Raw genomic sequence first — 22,436 nt, 5'->3', positions numbered from 1 at the left:
TTTTTGCTTACCCCTTTAAGCTATCAATTAATACTCCCACCTACTGTATGAGCTCTTTCATCTTTTCTACTGGCTGCTCAATGATGCTGTCAGCTGCTTTACAATTTAATAACAGATCAGAAGACATGTAGATTTGTAGTTATTTATTCTGGTTCAGTAGCCAATTTAGCAGGGAATCAGAGATTCGTTTTTACTATGATACATTTAATCTATTGGGCACAGTTAACATAATAAAGAGGTATTTGTTGTGCACCGGAAACATGATTATATAATGGGTAATGCCATGTATAAAATCAGCCAACCATTAGATAGCCTCTGTTTGGACAAATCTAAAAAGGTTCTTGATGTTCTCCTTGTCTGCATCAGATTTTTAAATTAGGCCAGAGTCCTCCTTTAAAAACTTTTGTAAGTCCTAAAGACATGTCAAAAGTTTTGGTCAGAGTGTGGGTATTAAAACCTGCGCCAATTGTTTAAACCAGTGGGAAGAAGCACTCGCTAAGTGTCTTCTCACTCTGTCCTCGTCGCAGGATATATACTTGATTAATAGAAGTGGGAGTCTGAACACCATCCGGGGCACTTTCAGCTAATTTGCATAAATGTAAAACTGACTTAATAACAGCACTGAAGGGGTTAATGTCTAAACTGAAGGTATGGCCAAAATCCTGTTCACATGACCTCTCTGCCTGCAGGCTTACTTTGCAAAGCAAATTTGTGCTGACAGCTCTGCTTTAAACATTTATGACATATTCTGTATATGTCAGACATGCCTGTTATTTTGAGGTCCCACCTTTGGCCTTAGCTTCTACACAACCCTTTTATTTTTCCACCTACAGAGACTATAGATTGCAACGTTTAAGGGGTTAATGACAGGCACATGTTACTAAATAGTTCTGGATATTCTGATTACACTGCAACAAAAAAAGATCCCCACTGTTTTACCATAATTACGCAGATATATCACATAATTTAGGATTCCAGTAGAGAAGTGCATGCGATTCGCCCATTGACATGGATAGGGGACGAGTAGGTTTAAATCTGAAAAACCTTTTAACTTGTCGATGGCCCTCATAGAGAGTGGATGGACAGCAAGCTGCAGTGGCCATGCAGGCATGCTGAGCCGTCTAGTTATTGCATTGATATTGCATCCACATTATCAGGTTTAGTGGACGTCCTGATGGTCTGATCCCCAGCGATCAGCTTGTTGTTCTCTATCCATAAGATAACAAGCTTACATGACACTCAATCATGACAACATAACATGTTCCTATTGTTTTTAATGTCAACAGAGCGGGGGTGGAGGTGTTTGCGTCATGTTAACATTTAAAGTCAAGTCATACAGTCAAGTCATAACTGCCTATGCAGAAAGATTGTACAAATACTGTGTTAGGGCCCTATTCCACCGGACGATTATCATTCAGATTATCGTTAAATCGTTCGAATCTAAACGATAATTGTTCGGTTGAAATGCAGTTAACGATTAACGACCGAACGAGAAATCGTTGATTGCTTTATAAGACCTGGACCTATTTTTATCGTTGCTCGTTCGCAAAACGTTCGCAAATCGTTCGCATTGAATAAGACGTTGTGCGGTCGTTCACAGTCGATACGAACGCAATAGCGAAGAAATAGCGAAGAAAAAACATATACAATCATAAGAAACGATTATCGTTTCATGGAAATGAGTGAACATTTTCAGGTCTTTCGCAATAGCGGTCGTTTGAGATCGTTACTCGTCCGGTGGAATAGGGCCCTTAGGCATAGCGTTCAAGCATCATTTAAGGAGTGTAACAATGGGAGTGGTGAATCCGCTGTACCATCTCTAGCAATGGGGTAAGCCACACCAGGGAGCGGAGTCTTAAGGGGCCGCTGGTCCTTACCAATGCCCACCACAAGGCAGCATAGACTTGCTGCGGTAGGCAATGTCCAGGTCACTACCCCAGGCTTGGCTTCCTAGTGGCAGCGGGCAAAGTTCATCTGTAGACAGGTAGGCAGGCAGGAACACAGCAGGAATCATGGCGCGAACTGGGATAGTAGTCACAGGCAGCAACCACAGATAGCTGAAACTAGGAACGGCAGGAATCACAGGAGAGCTGGGACCCAGGGCTGGCCTTAGGGTAGATGGCGCCCTGTGCAGAATATTCTTTTGGCGCCCCCCCCCCCCTCCCCTGGCTGATTGTAGCCCATCCCAAGCCTATCTCTTGGAGACACACACTGTATATACTGCTTACACAGACAGATACAGTCACATATACACATACAGACACACAGGGGAGATTCATCAAACATGGTGTAAAGTGAAACTGGCCCAGTTGCCCCTAGCAACCAATCAGATTCCACCTTTCATTCCTCACAGATTCTTTGGGAAATGAAAGGTGAAATTTGATTGGTTGCTAGGGGCAACTGAGCCAGTTTTACTTTACACCATGTTTGATAACTCTCCCCCACAGTGCATATACTGCTTACACAGACACATACAGACACACAGTACATAAAAACCAGCAAACACAGACACACATACACACCACACAGGAGCATGCTGGGAGTTGTTGTATTCCACACACACCACACAGGAGCATGCTGGGAGTTGTTGTATTCCAAACACACCACACAGGAGCATGCTGGGAGTTGTTGTATTTCACACACAGTACACACACAGCCACACATGAGCATGCTGGGAGTTGTATTCCACACACACCACACAGGAGCATGCTGGGAGTTGTTGTATTCCACACACACCACACAGGAGCATGCTGGGAGTTGTTGTATTCCACACACACTCCACTAACACACAGACAGATACATACATATACTCACACAGAAGGATCAGTGGAGGATGTCTCTGCCCATGAGGAGGAGGTGGAGGAGGTAGAGCGGAGGATCACATTGCTGATGTCTACATCCGGAGGGAGAGGGGGCGGGGGCATCTGTTAGCCGGGAGACACTGTGGGGGGCGGGGGCCAGGCTGCAGTCACATGTCTGGGGGAGAGGAGGCTTCTTCTTGCTGACACTCAGCAAGGCTGCTGTGCCGGCAATATATGGCCTCAGGGGGAAGCAGGTGGCGCCCCCTTCCTACTGGGAGTGCACAGCGCCCTGTGCAGCCGCACTGCTCGCACACCCCTAAGGCCGGCCCTGCTGGGACCACACACTTTTGGGAAGAATACAGAGATGTCAGGAATTTATTGGGCCAAGACGCATTAAACAATTAGAGATTTACTGTCCCTTTAAATCTGAAAGAGTTGGCGCACGCGCCCCAGAAGCCAGGGATGCACGTGCCGGATAGAGCAGGGCGGGCCAGGAGTGAGGATGGGTGAGGCGTCTGGAGGGGCTGAAGCGACGGCAGCGCCGGACCCCTACATGTGGGCTCCAGCATCTGCAGCTGTCAAGCGGTGGGGAGAGCGGGTCACCACCACAGCTCTAGCAAGAAGTCAGGTAGCATGGAAAATATTGCAAATCAGATGTAGTAGAAGTTAATGAGAAAACATTACTCAGCTGTTAAATAATCAATTTATCTATCTATCCACATTAGGGTATGTTCACATGTACCGAATTCGCAGCGAGACCCGCTGTGGATCCCTGGCCAGTAAACTCTATTGGCACACAAACTCGCAGCAGGATGCACATCCCGCTGCAAGTTTGTCTGCAACCTGCCCTGTTAACCCCCCTGCCGCCGGAGCCTATACATCACCTGATCCCTGCTACGTTTTGCTTCGGGGCTCCAGGTGTCTTTACGTCCCGCTCAGCCAATCAGGGACATGCCGAGAACCCCGAAGCAAGCCGGAGTGGGGACCAGGTGAAGTATAGGCTCCAGCGACGGGGGGGGGGGGGGGGGTTAATGGGGCAGGCTGCGAAAAAACTTGTTTGTTTGTCTGCCCATAGATTTTACTGGGTAGGGATCCGCAGCGGGTCTCACTGCGAATTCGCAGCGAGAAATCCGCTGTGGAGCCGGTACCTGTGAATGTACCCTTAAAGTCTATGAAAAAATGTCAGTCTGTACACAGATTGTAAAAATCAAAGCGGCTACTTTTTCATAGACTTTAATGTAACATATTATTCAAATTAATAAACTAATTTTTTTATTTAGCTTTTATTTTACTGTGTGTGAACATAGCCTTATGCTGTTGCTCTATGAGAATATTTGTCCAGTAGTGGCAGTGACAGTGAGGAAACCTCGAAGCAGCTGAAAACCTGCATAGAGTCCTTTACCTCATGATAGACTGTATTTTGCCTTGGGTATGTACCATGTTTGCAGGAAATTGTGTTTTTATGCTTCACTGTGACATCAGAAAGTGAGTAATATTTTTGCTGAATCATTCCTGTTCTGTTCTCGTAGCCTCCAGTACATTTAGATCATTTCTCTTCAGTTGTTATAATACCAGATGTGAGCTACAAACAGGTGTAGTGAAACTGTAGAACAACATGGTGATCAGTTCAATATAGGTGAAGAGAGGAAAAGAGACTTTTTCATATGATTTTTTTATTTTTTTATTTCAGTATTACAAAGCTGAAAGCAAACAATAATTTTAATTATAGATAAACAGAAAACAAATCCAAATTGGCTTCTCCTTGTATCAGCACTGTGTATACCCTAGCATACGAAGATGGTGATATAGTTTTGATGTACCATGCTCAGTTTGGGGTTTTGAGGTAAGCATTGCCTTGGCTTAAGTCCTGCAGACTGAGAATGAATAGGCCTACAAAAGGCTGTACACCAGCTAGAATACTGTTCACCTTCTGACTTAGGCCATGTTTACACGTTGTATGAAACCGGCCGTTCCATCTCTGCCCGGATCATCAGAACACTATGGCCGGAAAGATCACCCAGCCGGTACTTAAGTACCGGCCGGGTGATCTTTCCGGCCGCAGTGTTCTGATGCGGGCGCATCAGTGCGTGCCCGCATCAGAACCTCCCGCAGCACACAATGAAGCAAGCGGCCGGAGCTGCTTGCTTCATTGTGTGAACTGACAGGGTTTCCTACGGCCGCAATTCATTGAATTGTGGCCGCAGAAAACTGATATGTCAGTTATTTGCGTCGCTGCACGGGATCCCGTCCGGAGCGTATACGATGTGTATGCGCTCCAGACGGGATCCCATAGAACAAGAGGCAATGTTCCACACTGCATAAGGTACCGCCTTTGTTGCCGATGGCAACATCAGCCGTACTTTTACGTAGTGTGAACATAGCCTTAAAGTGTCACTGTAGTTATAACTTTCAAAATCAACAGTAGATGTGATATAAAGTAAATTTGCAAATCACATTTATTATGTTTTTTTTAAGTTATTATGGAAACACAGCACTTCCTGTTTTCTGACTCAAAAAACAGGAAACAGTCAGAAAACAGGAAGTCGTGTGTTTCCCAGGCCATCTGAGAGCTCACAGAGAAAAGGCAGTCATGTGATTGATGGACACATTGAGTCGTGACTCTCAGTACTGGCTGAAATTCATGTGTTTAGTCTGTTTTTTTCAGAAAATCTGCCTTCAGGAGACTGGACCTGGATTTCTGGTAAGTTCAGCGTTGTTTTACAGCATGACAACAACAAAAACTCTTTAAGGGTGCCTTCACACTTACCGACTCGCAGCGTTAATAACGCTGCAAGTCGGCTAGGTCCTGGCAGATCACTGTCAGTAACATACACGCAGCGGTCTGAACGACCGCTGCGTGTATGTAAATCTGCCGGCTGCTTAACCCCTTTTGATGCCGGCCGGCCGCCTCCCGCTCAGCTCTGTATACATTACCTCCTCGCTTCACGGGTTCCCGGCGTCCTGCTCTCCCACCCGGCCAATCAGTGCTGAGCGGGAGGCGGCCGGCCGGCATCAGAAGGGGTTAAGCAGCCGGCAGATTTACATACACGCAGCGGTCGTTCAGACCGCTGCGTGTATGTACTGACAGTGATCTGCCAGGACCTAGCCGACTTGCAGCGTTATTAACGCTGCAAATCGGTAGGTGTGAAGGCACCCTAAAGGGTTTATCCAGCGATTTTTTTTTTTTCTTTTAAATACACTGATATCATAAAGTTAAATAGATTTGTAATTTACTTCTATTAAAAAAATCTCAAGTCTTCCCATACTTATCAGCTGCTGTATGTCCTACAGGAGGTGGTGTTTTCTTTTCAGTCTGACTCAGTGCTCTCTGCTGACATCTCTGGCCGAGACAGGAACTCTGTCTCAGTTTTCTATGAATCCCTATAGAAAATCTCTCCTGCTCTGGACAGTTCTTGTCTCGTCCCGAGATATCAGCAGAGAGCACTGTGTCAGACTGAAAATAAAACATTTTCTGCATGACATTTAGTAGCTAATAAGTATGGGAAGACTTGAGATTTTTTAATAGTAAGTAAATTACAAATCTATGTAACTTTCTGATATCAGTTAATTTGAAAGAAAAAAAGATTTTCGCTGGACAACCCCTTTAAAGCTTGATATTGGATATGACCACCATATGCCAAAAATGTGAATTGTGGAGCAAACATATAATTACTGATCCTACTAAGATTTTCACGTTCTGTAAGCATTCTGTACATATGTAAATAAGTAAAATGATAATAAAGTTAAGATAATAATTTGAAAGGTTGAAAAAAAATTACTTGTCTCTAAAACAGAGGTGATATTTCTCTACATATTTAAGCAATTTATCTACTAATTAAATATGCTGAGGAACGAAGAGTTCAGGAATAAGATTTTACATATGCAAATGGTTAGAGGGGAAGCATTATGTTATGTGATAACTTTGTCACGCACATTGATTTCTATTAGCAGCTTTGAAACAGACATGTTTCATAGAGTCTTATACCTCCATCTAGTGGTCACATTTAGTAAGTTCTCTATATGTCAATGAAAATTTAGACGGCTAAGACTTTCATGATAATATGAAAAAGAGTAAAACATACTACAACCTCTTGCACAAGCTATGGAATCATTACACATAAATCATGGTGATCAGCAGTTTTTTTGTTTGTTTTTGTTTTTTTACTTTATAGCAAGTACACAAGTCATAGAAAACAAGGTGGTGTAGTGGGCTTAAGAGAGTTATGGAATGTGGAGGAGTGGATAAGAGTGATATTCAGAGATGATTCACCAATCTACTTTGACCAAAGAGATAATGGTGAATCTTTAAAGTAATGGTAGATTTTTTAAAAATTATTATTAGATTTTTAAATGACCTATTTTTTTCCATTCCATTATACAAATAACAATGAATGAATTTTTTCAAAGCTTTTGTTTAATTCTTCTATATTCTTTAGCAAATGTTTGAAAAAAATGTATTCTGCTTTCAGCTCACCGACCAGGAGCGTAACTACCACTATAGCAGCCATAGCGGCTGCTATGGGGCCCGCCGCATCAGGGGGCCCCATGGCCTGCTCCTGCAATACACTGGGCCCCCTGAGCCGTCATCATTTGCAGCCATTTCTAGTTACGCCCCTGTCACCGACCAATATATTTGTGCAGCCAAAATTTTTTCTTGATGTCTGGAAATCCTCTGAGAGTCCTCTACTCTTTTTAGGACATGTATAAAGTCCAACTTGATCCAATTTTTTTTTCTGTCCCCAGAATAATAAATTGGAGTCAGTAATTACCTTCCTAAAATAATGTTCATCTATCCATATCGGGACTGCTTCAGTAAGGTGTAATCATTTGATCTTCATCTCTTTTTATAAGTCTCTAACAAGAGGCATTGTATTAAAGGGGTTCTCCCAGATGAGGAAAACATAGCTGCTTTCTTCCAGAGACAGCACCAGTCTTGTACTCAGTTTGTGTGTAGTATTGCAGCTTAGTTTCTTTGAAGTTAATTGAGCAGAATTGTAATACCACAACCCTACCTGAGGAAAGGTACGGTGCTGTTTTGGAAGAAAGCAGCTAGGTTCAATCCAATCCAGGATAACCCCTTAAAGCGTAACTGTCATTTCAGGGTCATTTTTCTGAAAACATTAAATATCAATAGTACAAGCGATTTTAAGAAACTCTGTAATAGGTTTTATGTACTAAAAGAGTTTCCTTCTGTACTGAAAAAGCAATCTCCCAGCCTCCCCCCTCACATCATATGAAGCAGGATTTCTGTCTCCATTATGTGGCTATGGAGAGGGGAGGGGCTGAGAGGAGTGAATGAGCACGGAGGATTTCTGCAAAGCACAACACCCTGCAATCTTCTCTCAGTAAGTTAATAGATAAGCACTGACCTTTCTGACCCCAGAATCCTGCGGTTTAGGTGCCCAGACAGTCTACAAACAGCTGACCTTCATGTCACCTCTTCCTGCTCCCTCATCTCCCTCAGCCCCTCCCCCCTTTATAGGCTTACAATGGAGAGAGCAGAACCAGTCTTCACTGGCTTCTCTGTAATGAAGGCGTGTTTGCCTGATAATGCACAGATAAGAAGTCAGGGGGGGAGGCTGGGAGATTGCTTCTTGAGTACAGAAGGAGGCTTTTTTGGCTGATGAAACCTATTACAGAGTTTCTTAAAATCGCTTATACTACTGATTTCTACAATAAAAAAAACATGACAGTTACGCTTTAAAGCTTATTAAATTCTTATATATTCCTTGAGATATTTATTCTCAGATAGCATGATAAGGGACTGTAGGTAAAAGTCCAGGGGAGAAGATAATCATTATTTTAAAGGGCTACTCTGACGCCTTTTTTCACAATCACCAGGGAGGGGGTGGATGAAAAAATTACATCTACTTACCTCCCATCCAAAGTACTTCTTTAACCCCTTAGCAACCCATGACGTATCTGGTACATCATGGTGCCGCGGGGGGTGTTCAGAGCACGGTCCCGATGGGACCCCGCTCTGAACGGCACCGCTCCCGGCTGCAATCTGCAGCCGGGCAGTGCCTCTATTAGCCCGGGTGGGTCCCGTTGCCACGCCAGCTAATTAAGCACTTCAATGCAGCTGTCAAACCTGACAGCTGCATTGAAGTGCTTTGTACTGCATGTCCCTGGTGTCTAGTGGGATGGATCTCCCCCCCACGATGCGATCGCGAGGGGGGAGATCCGTTCTTCTGGCCGGCCCGGGCCTCAGCGTCCCGGCTCGGCAATAGATTGCTATGGCCTGCAGCTGGCCAAAGCAATCTATGACCGATCTAATCGATCTTTGCTGTGTGTATACACAGCATTGATTTTCTATGAGAGATCAGTGCTGTCTATATACAAGTCCCCCAGGGGGACTTCTAGTTGATGTAAAAAAAAAAGTAAAAAAGTGTTTTTATTAATAAAAAATCCCCTCCCCTAATAAAAGTCCAAATCACCCCCCTTTTCCCATTTTACAAATATAAATTAATAAATAAACAAATAAATAAATAAACATATTTGGTATCGCCGCGCACGTAATCCCCCGATCTATTAAATTATCACATTCCTGATCTCGCACGGTAAACTGCGTCAGCTCCAAAAAATTCCAAAGTGCAAAATTGTGCATTTTTGGTCGCATCAAATCCAGAAAGAATGTAATTAAAAGTGATCAAAAAGTCGTATTTGCGCAATCAAGGTACCGATAGAAAGAACACATCATGGCGCAAAAAATGACACCTCACACAGCCCCATAGACCAAAGGATAAAAGCGCTATAAGCCTGGGAATGGAGCGATTTTAAGGAACATATATTTGTTAACAATGGTTTGAATTTTTTAAAAGCCATCAGATAATATAAAAGTTATACATGTTATATATCGTTGTAATCGTAACAACTTGAGGAACATGCATAACAAGTCAGTTTTACCATAGGGCGAACGGCGTAAATGCAAAACTCCCCGAAATCAAAACAAATTCGTTTTTTTTTTTCAATTTGACAGCACAAATGATTTTTTTCCCGTTTCACAGCATATTTTATGGAAAAATAATGCCTGTCATTGCAAAGTACAATTGGTTTCACAAAAAATAAGCGCTTATATAAGTCTCTAGGTGAAAAAATGCAAGCGCTATGGACTTTTAAACATAAAATGGAAAAAGCAAAAGAGCAAAAACGAAAATTTGCTTTGACCTTAAGGGGTTAACTGTCAATTTCATGGTGTATGTAGACATTTTGGTGACTTTACCCATTCCTTCTATAGAAGATGTGTTGGTGATTTCCAAGAATGATAAAGCATCATACAGCAAATAGTGTTAAGCTTTTTTTTCAAGGAAAGAAATAGCCAGCAAACGGTCTAGATCTCGATTCAATCAAAAATTTATGGATGAAATTTTAAAAAATTGACCCATGACAAGGATCTATCCTGTAAGGCTCAAATGTCAGCTGAGAAGAAGACATTGAACCTGCTTGATGTAGAATATAGTTAGTTAAAGTGACTCAGTACCCACAATCTGACCCCCTTAAACCACTTGTACCTTCAGATAGCTGCTTTTAATCCAGGATCTGTCCTGCGGTCCGTTTGGCCGGTGATGCAGTTATTGTGCTAAAAATTTACTTTTAGACTGCAGCCCCGTGCCCTACAGGAGTGGCCTAGATTGTGTATGCATTAGGCTGGCACAACCTCTCCATCCCTCCTCCCTGCCCTCTTCATCATTAGGAATGCTTCAGGCACATTGTCTCCTATTCATCAGCTGTGTCAGCACGGCACATGGGCTGGATCGTTAAGCATATGTTCAGCATGGAGAAAATGTTCCAGTGGCATTCCTAATGATGAAGAGGGTGGGGAGGAGGGAAGGAGGGGTGGTGCAAGTTAGGGCACAGATACTCCCGTTGGGCATGGGCTGCACCTTTAAAAGTTATTTTTTTTAGGACAATAACTGCATCACCTGCCGAACGGATCCTAGGACAGATCTTGGATTAAAAGAAGCTATCCGAAGGTACAAGTGGTTTGGGGGGGTCACATTGTGGGTACAGAGTCACTTTAATTCCATAGTGAAGTCAATGGGGGAGATTTATCAGACATGGTGTAAAGTGAAACTGGCTCAGTTGCCCCTAGCAACCAATCAGATTCCACTTTTCATTTTCCAAAGAGTCTGTGAGGAATAAATGGTGGAATCTGATTGGTTGCTAGGGGCAACTGAGCCAGTTTCACTTTACACCAGTTTAATAAATCGCCCCTAATGCCTCAAAGAATTCAGACTTCCATTAGCATCCCGAGGAGCAACAAAGTACTAAATGGGATTTTTGTTGATGATTCCATATTTTTCTCTTAACAATTTAATCTGGAATAACAAATTCAAACAATTTCCTTTGTTTCTGTAAGGTAGTGTATGTTTCATGAAGACAGAATGTTCAGCTATTAAACAAGCATTGTTTATCATGATCTGTGATTTGCATGTTTGATACAGTGGAAAATACAGTGAAACCTGTTGGGGTCAAACACCAAATTTTCACCAAAAGTGGTGTTTTATGGGGGTTTTCTGCTCAATGTACCAACACAGATAAAGACAAATTATTGTGAAAGCGCTCAAAATTGTGTCCTTGTGTGGTCTTGGTTCCCCACTTATTCCTGGTCTGCAGCATGGCTTCCATCTCATTTCTGACCCTCAACATGGCTGACCTTCCCATTCCTGGCCACCAGCATGACTCTCCCTATAATTTTTGGTCTCCAGCATTACTCTCTATAATTCCTGGTCCCCAGCATGGCTCTCCTTATAATTCCTGGTCCCCAGCATGGCTCTCCCTATAGTTTTTGGTCCCCAGCATGGCTCTCCCTATAATTTTTGGTCCCCAGCATGGCTCTCCCTATAATTTCTGGTCTCCAGCATTACTCTCTATAATTTCTGGTCCCCTGCATGGCTCTCCCTATAATTTCTTGTCCCCGGCACCTCCTTTCATTCATCTGACTCTTATCCTCAGAGGGGGATACCCCTAAAGACTAAAATGCTTTCTTCTTCCTATGGGGTTAAGACAAATTGTCTGGGGCCTTACATTACAAAATCAGATTACCTTCTTTGTACTATGATGGCCTTGTTGACTGTGGCGGTATAAATTAGTAGTAGTATGTTTTATTTTATAGCACCATTAACTTTCATAAGAAATTTCATATGTACACATTAAACCAGGAGGAAGCCTCTGAACCAGAACTGGAAGCAGAAACGCCAGGAGTCAGTACCCTGCAGATCTAACAAAAGGAAAACACATAGGAAGTGCTAAATAACAATCACAGGCAACTGTACCCAGAAGACATCTGTTTAAAGCTAGCACCACTCGGCAGTGTGGGATGCCAGCGCCAATCCTGATTGGTCTAAGTCCTGATTGCCTTACCAGCCCCACTGTCAGTGTGGCTGGTAGCCATAGCCATAGAGCAATGCTGTCTGTGGCACAAGAAGAAGGAAGCTGGAACCACCACAAGATTAGTAAAATACAGCTGGGATTGAAGAGGTATTGCGCTCAAACATAACTTTTCGGATGTTGCTGCCCATGGTAAGACTAACAATTCATTCCATACTTGTTATTATTTATTCAGTCTCCTTCGCCTAGTTCTAAGCTGCTGCTTTCTGCTGAAGGCACAAAAAACTGTGTTTTCTCCATCTCCCCCTCCCTTACAAAATGGCTAATGTAAATAAGTCCTTGGCTGGCTTTATCTACAACTTTGTAGTTTCTTTGTAATGTGGGGAGAGTCAAGTTGCTGATGAACTGTAATTAATCCTGCCTGCATTACAAAGTTGCCAAAAAGTTGCAGTTAGGGACTTGTTTACATCAGCCATCTCAGAAGGGAGGGGGGAGCAGGCGGAGACAGAAAGAAAAGCTCACACACAGTTTTTTGTGTCTTTAGCAGAAAGCAGCAGCTCAGAACTGGGAGAAGAAGACTAAATAGATAATAACAAGTATGGAATTGTTAGTCTCACCACGGGCAGCAACATATGAAAAGTATGTTTTAGTGGAATACCCCTTTAAGGTTTGCTGTAAAGTTTGTTTGTTTGGTAGGAAAGAGTTTGATGAGCTGGGATACAAACTTTACGAGTATGGGTATACAAAGGAGGAATCTTACATACAATTTGAGAATTAAGAGAAGATCTGCAAAAAAAAGTATTATGAGGATCAGTAAAATAAAATGGATATCAGTATCTTTAGTTATTTTAAATGCTTAATGACTTTCCACGGGTCAGGTAGGGGTTTACATTGCTAACTTTGCAATGGTAGCTGAAAAAGCTTGTCTTGAGACTGGATTACAACAGAGGTCGGGCAGGCCAAGAAGACTCAGGTACAGTAGGAGGGGAGAACTGACTACAGTCACTTATATATCGCTATATGTGTTACACACACAGAGGTCCAAGGAGAAAAATGCTAAAAGGAAGCACGTAACCTTCAGCATTATATATACCAAAATCACATATTTCTGCACCAATCACATACCATCAGCTTAATCAATTAAAATGTACATTTGCTTAGTAAATTTAAAGTTTGCCTATTGCCTAAGGTATAACTTTCTGTGTAGTTTAACAGTGAGTATGTATAAGGTATAAATATTTCCTTACCTACAAAGGCTGTATCACGTTCTTATCTGATGTCCACCTAGAACACTGTCTCAGGCTGCAGGAGGTTGTCTGCTCTTTGGAACTGTTGGCAGCTCCAAAGCAATTGATCACTGTGTATCAGTCTCATATCTGTCCTCACTGATATCCTGTAACGTTCAGTTAGAGGTTCATATGAACAGAATAGATGGGATAGCTCTCGTGGCTAGACGGCGCCCTGACTGCTGTGCAAAACACCTGCTGTCTGAACACTTCATACTTGTGGGTGCTTTTAGCCACAAAGCTCTATTGCACTCATAATCTCTGAAAAATGCTGCTTTGGGCTGATATTTGAGGTAATTCACTTTATTATTTAACTTTTTTTTTTGGTATAGTAATTGTATTTTCTGGTTATATCGGTGACATAGTTTGGTGAAAGTAACTTTAGGACACCTTACATAGTAATATGGGGAATATTTCAGAATGAAGTTTTAGGTAACATATTCCTTATTACCTTCGATTCTACAAATACTGTAAATTCTTTTTGCTAGTCTTAAAAGTTAACAAAGGAAACTTTTTACCCTTTTGACCTTAGCAGTGCAATTCTAAGTGATAAACTAAACAATCATGAAATCTTAATGAGATGGGAAATTAGTCGATTCTCATATTTCAACCAGTGACATTATACCACTGTCCTCTCATTGGCAGATATACCGCTACTAGTGCAAGACGTTTATCCTTTTTACTCTTTTTTCACCTTTTTTTTATTACTATCTAGCAGAGAACACCTGCTTGGAGCAAAAAAGGGATGCCCAGACACCAAAAACTTGTGACCTCTGTAAGTGAAGGTAATGCTACACTGATTGTGCAACTTTACTTCACTGCACTTGTTTCAGTTGTTACCTTTAACGTCTTAAAGTTTGAATTGTAAATATTTCAATGGATTTCTTCTGACACAATGGTTTTATTACTCTATTCTACTACTCTACTTTTTATCAAACTATTTTGCTATAGCACTGTTTATTCTACTGCTAATACTATATATACCACTTTTATATTAGTATATTGTACACAGTTTTTTTATACTACTACTATATATATCACTGTTTATGCTAGAACTACTTCATTTACCATGTATTAAGTGCTATGTTTATTATTGTTTATACTATGTATATGACTTTTATATTAGAACGTTATATACTGCTTCTTGGTAGTACTTTTTTAACTACTATGTACATTAATACTATGTATACCATTGTTTATGCTAATGCTATGTATACTGTTTAGAGAAGTACTTTTTTACAGTTGTTTGTGCTAGTAATATTTCTACTTCTCTGTATACTAGTAATATATATATATATATATACACTAGTATTTTAAATATGAATAATTTTTAGCACTTTTTATACTGCTGTTTATATTAGGGTTCTATACACTGCTCTTATTAAAACATAAAAAAACATGCGCTTACCTGACACTGACTTACCATCACTGGTGGGCTGAGAGGGGATTTAATATGTGTCAGGATGAGAAAAAGATAGTTCTGATAGCAGGACTGGTACAGTGGAACAGGCAACAGTAAGGGATCTATGGCAGACAAATACATATTTTTTATGTTTTTCTTCCACCCATACTGTTCCAAATCTAACTTTTTCCCCCAGAAATAACTCTTTTAAGGGGATGTCTGGGAAACATACTATATATTCTTTTATATATACTTTTACATTAGTACATTATATACTAGAATATTATATACTGTTATTTATGCTACTGTTTATGGTAGTTCTGTTTAAACTGCTGTGTATATTAGTACTATGTATACTATTGTTTATGCTAATTCTATATATACTGGTATATAGTACATTCATTCTATAGCTTGCACTACTACATACTTCTGTGTATACTAGTAATACATATGCTATTGTGTACACTAGTATTTTGAATACTATAATTTGTTTTAGCATTTTGATATGATAAGAATTATGTATACTTCTTTGATATACATTATTGTATGTGTCAGTTATTAAGAAATATGAGATATAGGAAGTTGTACATGAAAGATATTACTTGAATAACATTTATATTTCTGGCTTTTTCTTGAATTAAAATGATTGAATACTATATGTAGATTTCTATGTACTTATGTGACAAGAGATGTAGAGTGAAAATTAGATTTCCTTCTTTTAGTTGGCATTCTGAGTGAACCAAATGGTACTTGTTCTCCTCTAGGGGTGCTATTAAAGTAAACTACATTTTGAATTTAAGGCTTACATTTAGTCCTTAGGTATGTGAATACACAGTGTAAATATTAGGAAAACCTAATTTTTTATGTTTCACTAATTTGCTGTGACAATGATTCAGAACAAAAATGTGAATTAATGTTTTTCTTCTTGTCTACAGTACAAATTGAGGTGGAAGAAAATGAAGGTAAGATATAAAAACTTTCTTTATGTTATATTTTATATATACCAATACAACGACATTTGCTTCTTAAACCCATTAGTCTGGCATCTAATAGTCCAGACTTTTGGAGAGTCCAACACTTGTTTCTACATAGATTTACAAGAGAATCTGTTTTCAAAAAAGATATAGTTTGCTAATGTAGCATCTGCTTTGTTCCTTTATTCAAAATAATTTTGCTGTATTATAGTATAATAATTCTATAAGTGTTTCCATGTGACTGAAAAGTTCATAACATTCAACTTCCATCTGGGCTTGAGAAATCATTTTCTTTTGGCTATGTCCACCTCTTCAACCATTTTTTTTTTTAACTTTTCAGGTGCATATAAAATTGTAATAAAAAAATCCTATTAATGTGTTTGTTAAGGTTGTTTGCAGACCTGTGTGTCTCCATGTGAATACAACAGCCAACAAATATTATGTAGTCCGATCCTGCGGTCATTATCCTCTCTATTTGAACCTTACTTCTTTCTTTCGTACATTTGGCAGAATAGCAAGAATAAGGGGACACATCAGACTACATAAAGTTTATTTATTGTCTGTTACCATAGAGATGCATAGGTCTGTATAACTGCTGTAGACACAAAACAGATGGGAATGCTATACACATCCGCTTGCAGTGGATTCACCTGTCAATGTAAGGTGCATGGAGCTCTCGTGAACCATTACCAACAGATGTCAGTGGGGAAAGAGGTCTGGTGTGATGGAAAATCAGGGGAGACCCCTTTGTTTTGGGAGAGAGAGGCTGCAGTGAGAGCTATCTCGCCGTGGCTTACCCTTCCCCATAGAGATCACAGGAACGCTCAGCCATGCCGAACATTCCCGTGTATGGGAAGGACAGGGAGTGGGCGAGATAACTGACAGCCAAATGATTGTTCAGCTAATCAGTTATCGAAGTGTATGGGGGCCATAAGTGAAGACTATATTTAAAGTTGCAACATTTGATATTTTAGATACATTAGTGTAATAAAGTGAACATTGGTTGCAATGGTAGACCTAGCCTACAAAAGAATCTAAACAATAAGATCATATATTTTTTGCTATAATATTTTCAGTGGGCATAAATTCCTAGGTTGGAAGGTAGACTATGCTTTTAAACACTTTGAACATATGAGGGCCTCTTGTAGTTACAGTTCAGTGTAATGTTCTTCTTTTTTTCACCTGAAAAGTTCAAAAATTTAATCACCACAGGGGCAGAAAAGTCATGAAAATCTATGGAACAAATGTAATTTGATTCATAACAAGACTTCCAGTCAGAGGTGTGTATTGAAACTCATGGGGCCCAATGCGAAAACTTTATTGGGTCCCCATTTTATCATGTGCCATTCTTAATACTCGCGTCTCTCCATGTGGCAGAGGAGACTTTGGGCCCCCTCAGGCACCAGGGCAGCTGCGACATCCCCGCTACCCCTGGAGAACTTTTATGGAATCATTGGGCTGAAGCTAACTCAGATTCCATTGTTTAAATTGCAGAATTATCCTTTTGAATATGTAAAAGATTTCTTGCTCTGTAAACATAACCTGCATCATTTTAAGTCTACATATGCTTGATGATTATATTATTTTGCTTTCAATTCAAGGAGAAAATGCAGATTCTGAGGAAGAAGAAAATCAGCCCCCAAAACGAAGAGAGAAAAATTGGAGAATACCTAATATGAAGCCTTGGTTGGCAGAGTCTGATGATGAGAACCAAAGTCCCACCAATGAGGAGACAAATGAAGAGGATGGAGAAGGCAGTCCTACCGGAAGAAGGGGAAGAAAGGGTAAGAAAGGAGCTGGAGCAGCTAACCGAAAAGCAAGGGAAAATACCAAGAAGAAAGACAAAAAGAAAAAGGAGGCTGACGGGTAATCATAACAGTACCTTACTATACCTTGTATTACAGTATGATATGCATATAACTTATAGCATGTAGTAGCTCCTAATTCAGTTATAACTCACGAATAGATGATTTGTCTGTAAAATAAGATTGTAACAATCATGATAATGATCATACTAATATAGAAATAACAGGCTTTTGTATGATTAATAGAGATGAGCGAACTTCGAGTATGCTTGGGAGCATCGGTTCTGAATGAACCCAAGTGTGCTCGAGGTTCACTTATCTGTAATGATAAATAAACATGGTAACATAGAATAGAAAGTCAGTTTATTAGATAAATATATTTCTGAGTCATTTACATTTTGAATTGCTCAGGGCGGACGTAAAACATAAAAAACATTCACCTAATAGCTCACATTGACTTTCCCTGCTGGTGGGATGAGTGGGGATTTAGTGTCGAGATAAGGAAAAGGTAGCTTTGAGTTTCAAAACTGGTACCGTCAAAACAGCACTAGTAGGGTTTTTTTTTTACTTCCACCATGTACTCTTCCAAATCTAATTTTTTATTTCTGGAAAACCTAAACCCACTGATCGAACAGCGCCGGCACGGGGCAGCCGATGCCGCAGTCCGTTTTTCGGACCAACGCCCGATTCCCGTGCATGGCGCCGTTCTATGCATCAGAACCGGCCGGTGCTTAAGCACTGGAGGCCAGCCGAGCCGCCCCAGTGGGAGGGAATTCCCTCCCCTGTATGATGCGGCTCCATTCATTCTAAGGGAGCCGCGTCATACAGGAGAGGGAATTCCCTCCCACTGGGGGCGGGCGGGCCGGCCTCCAGTGCTTGAGCACCGGCCGGTTCCGGTGCATAGAACGGCGCCGTGTACGGTGCCGTTCGATCAGTGGGTTTAGGTTAAAGAGGATGTACCTGGTGGTACATCCTCTTTAAAGGAATGTGAACTGAAAAGGTCTTACTAGTTCCCAGAGCTCCACTGCTGCATGTCTCTGAAATATACCTTCTGAGACTAGAAGGGATTGGTAGCATGTCATGACCACACACACTATGTTCAATAGCCCCTCAACGTCACCATGTCATTGGCAACATTGTCCAGCTATTAGACATTGTGTGCGGGTGTGGTTTTGGCTACACGCAATGATTGCAAAGATGTGCAGAGGGCGAAAGTGGAGAACTGGGAGCAGAAGAGGCAAGACCTTTTCTTCTCTCTGGACAACCCCATGAATAGCTCAATCATTATCCCTATGGAGGCTGGCTTTATTAACATGACCAGCAGTTCAGATGATAATATAATTAAATATTTATGAAATGTCCATAGTTGATAGTAAAACTAGTTTAGAATGAATTAATTTTGCCATTGTTATCGAGGTCTGATGAAGAAGATGACATAACAGAAGAGGAAATGGACAAGCTAAAAGAAGCCGTAGAAGAAAAAAAGAAACTGATTGCCACCATAAGGAACAAACCTTGGAAGATGAAACAGAAGCTGTCAGTTCTAAAGTAAGAATTGCTGTACTCTGGAGAATTACTTTTTTTTTTTTACATTTCATTCATAAAGTTAAATAACTTTGTAATAGAACTAGAAATTATTGAATTATTGAATTTTTTTAATGTTTTCACTGACTGGCAGAAGTAAGGAAGACACGGCCCCTCCGCTGCCACCAGTGGGGAGTGCTTTTCTGTGCTGTGGCTGCAGTGCTATTGACACAGACGGCCTCCCAGTTGTAATGTCTTTTCTAATCCTAATATGCATTAGAATAAACATAGGGGGAGACTCAGTATCACTGTCGCTGCATGCAGCAGCGCTAGCAATATCTAAGCACTCTGCTGTTCTCAACTAAGCCATTGGTGGCAGCAGAGAGGTCGTGTCGCCCTTACTGCTGCCAGTCAGTAACAGTATTTTAAAAAGATGGTTGCCAACAGTGTTTACTTTCTTGATGTTCCCTCTTTCCCCCACCCGCAACATCCCCCAATTCCAGAAATTAGAAGGCTGATGGGATGTAAATGTTGCTTGGGGTTGGGGGAAGGGGGTGGTTGTGAGGCTTCAAGTCATACTTCCTGAGCCTAGTATTTGCACTGCTTTTTTACAGTAAAGATCCAAATCGTTTAACCATTCAGTGCACATCCAGCCAAATAGTAAACCCTTATATCTCAGGGACCAGGGTGCATAGCAAGAACGTAAAGGCCATATTAGAATCAGGGGACCCAAGGCTACAGTGAAATATGAAACTCAATTTTTTGGACTAAACATGGGTTTAGTCCAAAAGTTAGCTAAGTTGACTGCTTTGCACAGTAATTTTGAGTACTATGGATTTTTTTTTAATGTAAAAGCCTAATTTGTAGTATTATTACAACATTTTTTCTCTTTCTTATCTGCATGGAGCTCTTTGCATTGATAGCTTTTCTGGCTCCTCCTATTAGCTATTATTGGCAGCTCTAGCAGTTTTATGTTAGAACTGTCAATCATACATGGAGAGGCAGGACCAGGAAAACTTTTAATGCTGAGAACTTTGTGTTTGTGTTAATGCTGAGAAATTTGAGGTCTCCGCCTCTTATTCACTTTTAGTGGCAGCAGCCTGGGCATAGAAGAGGTTATTTGTGCTGCTGATGTGTTTATTTCTACACTATTTTCTTTAATTTCTTAGGGAAGCTCAGGAATTTGTTGAAAAATTTGAAGGAGCACTTGGAAAAGGAAAGGGGAAAAAGTTTTACGCTTATAAAGTCATGATGCTTAAGGTAAGTTTGTACAAATTTGCTATTTTTTTTCCCTTAAAAAACACAATGAAAAGCTTTGCAGACTGTAAAGTGCTATGTGTAATGGGGAAAGCAGGACTCCCGGACTTTGTTTATGTGTCCACACAACTATATCCTATAATCCCTCCTAAACATGGCAGTTTAGGGAAAGGTCCCATCTATTGTGGTCTATGTCCTCGAGGCTTTATTTAAGAATGTCACTAAATGCTGTTGAAAACAGCTCAGACAAGATGGCAGCCCCACAACACTTCATACCAAAATGTATTAATAATAATAATAAAAATTATATATATATATATATATATATATATATATATACCAGAGAAAAAAGTCCAGCACCAACAAACAGACTTTTGCATATATATATATATATATATATATATATATATATATATATATATATATACAGAAAATTTAACAGATTAGAAAAAAGGACCTGTTTTAGTTTCTGGCTGTGATAAGTTAAAGGAATACATTCCCTTTAACTAAATCCCTGCCCCTGTGTCCCTTGTTAGATTTATTGAAAGGCACATGTTCCGCAAACTCTACTGTATATGAGCTCAGAGCTGGCATCAGTGTCGGACTGGCTACTTGGGGCCCACCAGGGGAAATGATCCTGGGGGCCCACCAATGAAGAACCATTAAGAAGCAACATGCTGACTAGAGATGAGCGAACCTGGAGCATGCTTGAGTCCATCCGAACCCGAACTTTTGGCATTTGATTAGCGGTGGCTGCTGAAGTTGGATAAAGCCCTAAGGCTATGTAGAAAGCATTGATATAGTCATTGGCTGTATCCATGTTTTCCAGATAACCTTAGAGCTTTATCCAAGTTCAGCAGCCCCCGCTAATCAAATGCCGATCGTTCGGGTTCGGATGGACTCGAACCCAAACCCGGTTCGCTCATCTTTAACTGGGAGTTGTAGTTCCAGAGAGGACAATTCTTTAACAAGTGATGGTTGTGTAGCGGCTTCTGGTGGCTGCAATCTGAAACAACCATCAGCCCTAAAGATCCATCAATAAATCTACAACACCAGCTATTATCAGGGGATTTTCCATTCAAATATACTAAAACTCCCACCATATCCTGAGGACTGTGTGCCGTCAATAAATGCTGGGAGTTGTAGTGTTTGCAGCTGTTGTAGTAGGAGGATCCTAGGTGCATTGTACACTAGAAGCACTGGCGGCAACTCAGTGCATTTAGGCATGTAGACATGGTCAAGACAATCTCCTGCAGTTCAAACCGAGCCTCAGTATGGGGAAAAAAGGTGATTTGAGTGCCTTTGAACGTGGCATGGTTGTTGGTGCCAGAAGGGCTGGTCTGAGTATTTCAGAAACTGCTGATCTACTGGGATTTTCACGCACAACCATCTCTAGGGTTTACAGAGAATGGTCCGAAAAAGAAAAAACATCCAGTGAGCGGCAGTTCTGTTGGCGGAAATGCCTTGTTGATGCCAGAGGTCAGAGGAGAATGGGCAGACTGGTTCGAGCTGATAGAAAGGCAACAGTGACTCAAATAGCCAACCGTTACAACCAAGGTAGGCAGAAGAGCATCTCTGAACGCACAGTACGTCCAACTTTGAGGCAGATGGGCTACAGCAGCAGAAGACCACACCGGGTGCCACTCCTTTTAGCTAAGAACAGGAAACTGAGGCTACAATTTGCACAAGCTCATCGAAATTGGACATTAGAAGATTGGAAAAACGTTGCCTGGTCTGATGAGTCTCGATTTCTGCTGCGACATTCGGATGGTAGGGTCAGAATTTGGTGTCAACAACATGAAAGCATGGATCCATCCTGCCTTGTATCAACGGTTCAGGCTGGTGGTGGTGGTGTCATGGTGTGGGGAATATTTTCTTGGCACTCTTTGGGCCCCTTGTATCCTGTTTGAAGGCTGCATGGTACATATATGCTTATATACACCAGCACTACATTGCTGTATTGGTTACTCATGTATTGGAGTAGTACATTAGAATTCCCATTTTTCTCCTGTTCATACTGGAGTTGGTTGGTCTGAGGGGCCGTTTGTTACATTATG

At 41.1% G+C, this 22,436-nt stretch overlaps 1 protein-coding gene and 1 long non-coding RNA gene across 3 annotated transcripts in view; one reads left to right on the top strand and one right to left on the bottom strand.

Moving 5' to 3' along the window:
* The first annotated feature begins 2,810 nt into the window (after positions 1-2,810).
* The window catches only part of LOC138787120 (transmembrane channel-like protein 1), a 56,988-nt gene continuing 37,362 nt past the window's right edge, over positions 2,811-22,436 (top strand). Inside the window, exons 1-6 of one of the 2 annotated variants that reach the window (XM_069964263.1) lie at positions 2,811-2,865; positions 14,133-14,202; positions 15,755-15,781; positions 17,395-17,659; positions 19,015-19,146; positions 20,292-20,382. In XM_069964263.1, coding sequence (XP_069820364.1) covers positions 14,163-14,202; positions 15,755-15,781; positions 17,395-17,659; positions 19,015-19,146; positions 20,292-20,382 — 555 coding nt within the window. In that variant the 5' untranslated portion in view covers positions 2,811-2,865; positions 14,133-14,162. Of the gene's footprint in view, positions 2,866-14,132; positions 14,203-15,754; positions 15,782-17,021; positions 17,074-17,394; positions 17,660-19,014; positions 19,147-20,291; positions 20,383-22,436 lie in introns of those variants that run through there. The other variant, XM_069964264.1, reaches the window with a different exon arrangement.
* Positions 16,931-22,436, bottom strand: part of LOC138787121 (uncharacterized) — a 9,680-nt gene continuing 4,174 nt past the window's right edge. Inside the window, exons 2-4 of the long non-coding RNA XR_011362303.1 lie at positions 17,676-17,768; positions 17,464-17,553; positions 16,931-16,975 (exon numbers count right to left, since the gene is read on the bottom strand). This is a non-coding gene — a long non-coding RNA (uncharacterized lncRNA). The remainder of the gene's footprint in view (positions 16,976-17,463; positions 17,554-17,675; positions 17,769-22,436) is intronic.

This window comes from Dendropsophus ebraccatus, chromosome 3, assembly GCF_027789765.1.
Source record: "Dendropsophus ebraccatus isolate aDenEbr1 chromosome 3, aDenEbr1.pat, whole genome shotgun sequence".
Lineage (NCBI taxonomy): Eukaryota > Metazoa > Chordata > Amphibia > Anura > Hylidae > Dendropsophus > Dendropsophus ebraccatus.
The sequence above is the reverse complement of the archived record's forward strand: the minus strand, read 5'-3'. Positions and strand labels throughout refer to the sequence as shown.